The 6,855-nt window shown below is 40.7% G+C and overlaps 1 protein-coding gene across 1 annotated transcript; it reads right to left on the bottom strand.

Moving 5' to 3' along the window:
* Positions 1-1,369: 1,369 nt before the first annotated feature.
* LOC127538511 (tripartite motif-containing protein 43-like) lies at positions 1,370-2,764 on the bottom strand. The gene has a single exon (XM_051962324.1). The coding sequence runs from the start codon at positions 2,762-2,764 to the stop codon at positions 1,370-1,372; it is 1,395 nt and encodes a 464-aa protein (XP_051818284.1).
* Positions 2,765-6,855: the final 4,091 nt, after the last annotated feature.

Raw genomic sequence — 6,855 nt, 5'->3', positions numbered from 1 at the left:
CACAGATGTTATATTGAAGCAGACTTTTAAAAGACCAATTGCTGTGTTTAGAGGGTTTGCTTTCAAGTGAAAAGGACCTTAGTTTAATCTTCTCCCAAGCACTTACAATCTAGAAGATCCCCAGCAAACTCACTTAATCTCGCTTAACCTCAATATCCTCCTCTGTGAAATGGGAATTGGAAGAGAACCTAACTCAGAAGGTTGCAATCAGAATCCAATATAGTAACAAATGAAAAGTCATTTTCAAACCTTCAAAGCACTATGCAAAATCAGGACAAGTAATTTAGAAGTGTCTCTATCAATAGTAATGGGCTCCTCTGAGACTGAGTGTCTTTAAGTGTTTCCTTAGACACTGAGAGGTGAAGTGACTTTTTTAAGGCAATCCACCCAGGAAAGGACTTAACTTTAGATCTTCCAGACTGAGGTTAACTTTCTGTCCACTGCATCCCTCAGGAAAGGCAATATGGTCTAGAAGAACAAAAAGATTTGATTTTCCCTTTGTCTAGAAGAGACAAACTCTGCAGGATATTAAGTGCCCTTCAGTATCAAATCCCAAACCCATATAAAATATTCCAAGTATATACAGAGCATATATCCAACAAGGATTCCCAATTTAAGTGATACAAAGTGCAGAAGCAATGGGGAAAATTTAACAGAAGACATGGAGAATGTTTGGCAACTGATTTGAAATGAATTAAGTAATTCATTTTTGATGTTCTTAAGGGACACTTCTGTGGTGGCTGATCTGCAGCTAGTAAGACTCATCTTCCTGAATTTATATCTAGGCTTAGATACTTAAAGCTGGGTGACTCTGAGTAAGTCAGGTTACCCTCCTTGCTTTACGTCCTTCATCTATAAAATCTACAAAATTATTAGAGAAGGAAAGGGCAAACCAATTTCTCTAACAAGAAAAATCTCAAATGTGGTCAATCAGACATGAATAAAATTAATGAACAACACCAAAAATACCCATAAGCCAAATAAATACTAGACCTTTTATTTGTTTTATATTAAATAAGGCAAAATGGAAAGTTTAATGCAATCAAAAGGAATATTATTGGAAAATGTTGAAATCTATGGACATTGTAGTGATGAATTCTAAGAAGAAATGAAACAGTAGACTACAGGACCAGATTGCTCAGGTATGATTTTTAAATAGTTGAGAAAAGATTGACATTGTAAAAAATACCCGAATACAAAGAGTATAGACTGAACCCCTCAGCTTTCAGGGTGGAAAGTCTAGTTTCCTGTTAGTAAGCCGGGAGATTCTTGTTGATCATGAAGAAGGTAATACATATTCCCTTTCAAAGAAGGCTGGAAATAAAGTGAACACAGTCAGAGAGGAGTTGAGAACTTCTTGGAGAAATGTTCATTGAGAGGAACAGCAGCACGCACAAAGGTGAGAGTCCACTGGACAGAGAGTCATGGAGCCAAGCTTTGTTCCTGGAAGTGGGGGGCCAGGGGAGAAGATGGGTGTGACAGGGGCTGTGAAGGGAATAGAATGGAATTTATAAATAAGAGAACTCTGGAGAACATTGTAAAAGGCCAGAGTGCCTGAGGAATAATCCAAGTACACCCCCACCCGAGGTAGAGGGCCTTTCATTCGATAGTCCAATGGCCCAGGATAGGTCTGTAAGTAGTAATCTCCTTCCTCCTTGACACAGTGAAGCAAGAAAGCAAAGTTATAGGAGTCCATGTTCCTGGTCCTTTTCCTCCTCAAGTAGGGGGTGTAGATCCCCAGTATCCACTGAGGTAGTTGAGTCACATCCACCTCCCAGTATTGACTGCCTGATCTGAAGGCTTGCACAGCAAGCACACCATGGCAAGAAGAGTCCTCAGTCTCCTCTAGCCAGTCCTCTTCAGCCTTGACACTCTTGAGATCCCCAGAAACCGAAACACAGGAGTCAGCTGATTGAGGATCCAAAGTGAGGTCCACTCTGAATCTGTTGAGCATCTCGATCAGGCCAGGGATGGGATATTCTGTCAGTTCTGGGGTGACAACCTTGAGCCTTTGGGCCAACACAGCCTCGCTCCTCTCCAGCAGCTGCCTGGCATCCTGCAGCAGATCCAGATTGGCTTGCTGGCCCACTTCCTGCAGTTCTTGCATGAGGTTCTGTAAGCTTTGCATGTGCTGTAATAGTCTGTCCTGGCTGGCCTTCTCCTCTTGCCTTATCCTTTCAAGACATCTGTTCTCTTCTTCCATCAGCAAGAGGTGCAGTTTGTGGAATTCTCCCCTGATCAGCCAGTACCAGTCAACAGCAGGTCTCTTCACTTGAGCAAGAAGTTGCTCATCTTCCTCCAGATATTTCCCCAAATCACTCCGAATGTGCTCGAGCTCCTTCCTGTATTTATGAGCAGCCTCTTGTACAGGGAAGATGGTGTGAGCCCCATGCTCTGGGGTTTCACAACATGTCACACACAGTGCTGTCTGGTCCTCATCACAGAATAGCTTGAAGAGTTTCTTGTGAGTGACACACTGACTCTGTCCTTCAGTGCTCTGCAAAATCTTGGAGCTGAGCTCTTTGCCAAACTCAGTCAACTCTGCTAGGCGCATGTTCACTAATGGGATCTCCCCATCCTGGGAAACTTGCCTGCATTCAGGGCAGGAGAAATCTGGGGCTGAAAGTCTCCAGCTGGAGGAGAGACAAGCTTGACAAAAACTGTGCCCGCACCCAGTGGTGACAGGCTCACAAAAGTAGCCCCTGCAGATGCTACATGTGATCTCACTCTGCAGGTCCTTCAGAAATTTCACAGTAGCAGCCATTTTCTCTGCAATTGCTTCTGGTCTATAGCAATCAGAGCTTCTTCCCTTACAAAGAAGGTAGTGGTACCGAGCAGAAGAATGCTCTCCCTTTATAGGATGTAGGCCCCACCCCTTAGGCCCTCCCACCAAAGGTGTGAACTCCTCTGGTTTGACATCCTGAAGAACAACCTGGTAACTCTTCCTGGTGGGGGCAGCTTTGAGGGCCCTGAATTCACACTTCTGGCTGGCTCCTTTGGATGAATGGGTTTAGTCAAAGTGAAGATGCACCTTTTTCTCTAAGGAGGAATGTTGGCATCCTAGTGTTAACTCAATTTGAAACAAGGTGATAACTCAAGGGAGACATTAGAATCCTAGTGTTAACTCAATGGAATTGATACAATGCTTGTGTTCACACCTTTACAGAGCTCATTTAATCAAGAAGTATTTAAGTACTCATTGGAGTTCACAAGTATGGGAGATTCACAAAGTCAACTTTTTAACTTTGTGAATTTACACCTCCCTGATCCCTGCCTCCAGAAGGAGAAGTCAACATTTGGGAGATCATATATATAGAAACTCTTAGAGCTTCAAGTTAATTACTTTGGAACATTGCCAGGGGTTGGAGAGGAGCACTCTGGGAGGAAGGCCACAAGCCCACTCTTGGAGGTAGAGACTGATTCATTCCAACTTTCACCTTGGTGCTGGCTGGAAACATTTGGAGTTGAGCTAGAGGAGTCAGATCCATTCCATTTTCCACCTTTGTGCTGGCTGGAGGCTGAAGAAAGCAGAGGCAGAAGCAAGGGACAATCTGCAAGAGCTCTTGAAACCAAGCAGAGAGATAGGCCTTTAAGCTAACCGGGCCCAAGGAAACAGATAACAAATAAATGTTTGAACTTTTATCAGCTGGCTGTATTTGGAGTGATTATTCCTTTTAACTGAAAGTAAGGCTGGCTCCAGAAAACCTCCCCAAGGAACCTGCTCCCAGAGAGAACCTTCATATATTAAAGAAGAACACCACAGAGGAATTCTTTGAAAACATGAAAATTTAGCTCAATGGACTTTTAAATCTGATTTGTGCACAGATTATCTTGGATCCATAGACAGAAGAGTCTATAGGAAGGCTCATTCCTTCCCCCTTCCTTATCCTGTAATGGGCCAGAAGTATGTAGTTGAAACAAGGATTCTTACAAGGTGCTAACTCAGTACAATTGATAAGACAATGGTTACCTACTTTAACATGGTGATTAATAGTTCTCTAGTTCAGTATGAGTGACTTCACCTTACAACAAATAATGGTTTCCTCATGATATAATGATTGCTTTATACTCAGTATACTGGAATGATTTAATTGTAATAAAGTATTTAAGAGGCCAAAGTCAGACCTAGAGGGGACTAGAACAGGTTTGGTGAAGGCAGAGAATGGGAGGCTAGAGCACAAGCTCCCTGACTCAGGGAGACTTCAAGACAGAGGCTGTGATGGTGGTCCTCATACCTCCCCCACAGAAACCAAGACACATTGTAGAGGACCTCTAGAAAGCTAGCCCTGGTCCCAATCAAGGAGACAAAATTTTGAAGGAGGCAATAACGGTTTTTGGACTTTATCTCTGCCCATTCTCATGGTGATTATTCTGCTGAAATGAAGGTGGTCCAAAGACCTCCAGAAAACCAATCAGAACATTACATTTTGGTGCCAACCATGGAGCTAAGGATCTACATTCAGCCATCCAGACTGACACGATCCTGAGTTCAGTGGAAAAGTCCTTGTGACCCAGAAATTATGGTGAGGACAAAAACAGACAAGAAGGAAACTTTCTTAAGGGCTAAATTAGTGTTTCATCTGAAATGGTACAAATGTTTAGAAAAAAGCCTTCTCCACCTCAAGGAAAGTCTGTAAAAACATAGTTAGTCTGATAAAAAGCCAAGGTTTGACTGTAAGTTGGAAAGAGATCATTGAACTCTCCAAAACTTTAAAATACACATCTCCTTGGCTCTCTAAAGAAGAATAATTAGAGGCAGACAAGTGAAAAACAGTAGGTGAGCAATTAATTGAATATTGCAGTGATAATGATCCTGATTCAATTCCTGAAGAAACATCCTATACATACACTTAAATACAATTGGCTTTAAGGAATTACATAAGTATTAGAATAAGGAAAAAGAAAGAACAGAAGGAAGAGGTTACTGAAAAAAAAACAGTCGAAAATCATGAAGAATTAGACAATTAAGGAATTAAGTATAAGGTTGATGAAATTAAGAAGTGTGGTGCTTCACAGCTTGAGCCATTAGGGAATTCCCCATCTCATGACCCTCCCCCCCTCAATTAACCCTTCATGGGCAGAGGGAAAAGGAGGAGGAGGAGGGGCAGTGACACCATCAGCCCCACTCATGAAGTAGCTTTGTCCATCCCATATGACAAGATTACAAAAGGATTAAAGCTAAAGCTTTAGAAGCTAAAGAAGAAAAGCAGGATATATCTGATTTAAAAATAAATGCATATCCTGTTATTCAAGAGTTTGACTCTTCAGGTCAAGAAAGGAGTAGATACACTCCTTTTGATCTAGAATTTATCAAAGATTGAAAAAGAGTTGCACTCTTTACAAAGCCATATAATCTTATGTTAAGATGGTATTAGAAAATATGGCTTATGGCATTTTAACCCCTAGTGACTGGAAATCTATACCAAGGACAGGCTGAGAACATGAACAAAACTTGTTGCAGCTTTCAGAGTATAGTGAACTATATAGGATAAAAGCCCTAGGAAATAGGCAAACTGGAGTTAAAAGACCAATCACCTTTGACCAACTAACAGGTAGAGGTCAGTGTGCAGATGCTTTAGCACAGATTAATTACCATTTAATAGCATATGAGCAAATTGTTGCTGCTGCTATCAAAGCATTGGGGGACCCTGCCATGAAAAGAAAATCGAGGGGAATCCTTCACGAAAATAGCACAAGGTCCAAATGAACCCTTCACTGATTTTGTGGAAAATCTGCAGAGAGCTGTCAAATGAATAATTGGTGAAAATGCAGCAACAGGAATAATGTTAAAGCAACTTGCTAGAGAAAATGCTAATGAAGTGTATAGAAGAATTATTCTAGGACTACATAAGGATGTTCTTTTAGAAGAGATCATAAGACTCTGTGCCACAGTGAGTACAAATGACTTTTATACCCAGGCTATGATGCAGAACATGTAAAGACAGGGACCCTCTCTGCAAGGAACTTCCAGAGAGACTCGTCAGTGCTTTCAATGAGGTAAAGTAGGACAACGGAAAGCTCAATGTAGCCAAAGATATAGAGTAAGAGGACAAGATGGGAGAACAAGACCCAAAACCTATGTCCAAAATGCAACAGAGTCTTCTATTGGGCCTGAAACAAGGATTAATTGTTCTTAAAATGTTTGGTAGAATTCACTTGTATATTCAACTGGCTCTGGAGATTTTTTCCTTAAAGAGGTCATTAATAGCTTGTTCAATTTCTATTTCTAAAATGGAAATATTTGTATACTTTATTTATACTTTTCTTAATCTAGGCAATCTATATCTTTGCAAATACTCATCCACAATTCCCTTTAAAATTATTAAAAATCAAAAATTAATCATTCCTGTATGAAATATTTCAGAATGCTAGAACAAAGCATAAGTCACTGAAACAATACTCTTAGATGAATTTAATCCAATCTAAGTGTATTGCCTTTATCTTTTGAGGGATCAGAAAGTGGGGTGACTTGCCCAAGATGACAAAGGCAGATATTTGAGCCTTTTTCAGGTTTCTAGGTCCAGTTCTCTAACCATAATGGACCAAGTTGCACTATCTGAGAGATTCAGTAGACAGAAACTTGGGCTCAGTGTCTGGAAGAACGTGGTTCAATTCCTTCTCTGGATCATATTTGGAGGTATTCCCTTAGAAAAGTCACTTAACATCTCATTGTCTAGGAAAAACAAGGTTTCAATCCCAATTCTCAAACTTCTTAACTTTTCTGAGTCTTTATTTCTTTATCTGTCAAATGGAATCAAGACCTATCTGTGCCATTTACACCATAGAATTATAGTAAAAGTCCAAAAAGGTAATGTATACAAAGAGCATTGCAAATCTTGTTGTACTGAACTATAA

Source organism: Antechinus flavipes, chromosome 5 (genome assembly GCF_016432865.1).
Source record: "Antechinus flavipes isolate AdamAnt ecotype Samford, QLD, Australia chromosome 5, AdamAnt_v2, whole genome shotgun sequence".
In the NCBI taxonomy this organism is placed as follows: Eukaryota; Metazoa; Chordata; class Mammalia; order Dasyuromorphia; family Dasyuridae; genus Antechinus; species Antechinus flavipes.
This window is presented reverse-complemented; position numbering and strand designations above follow the sequence as displayed.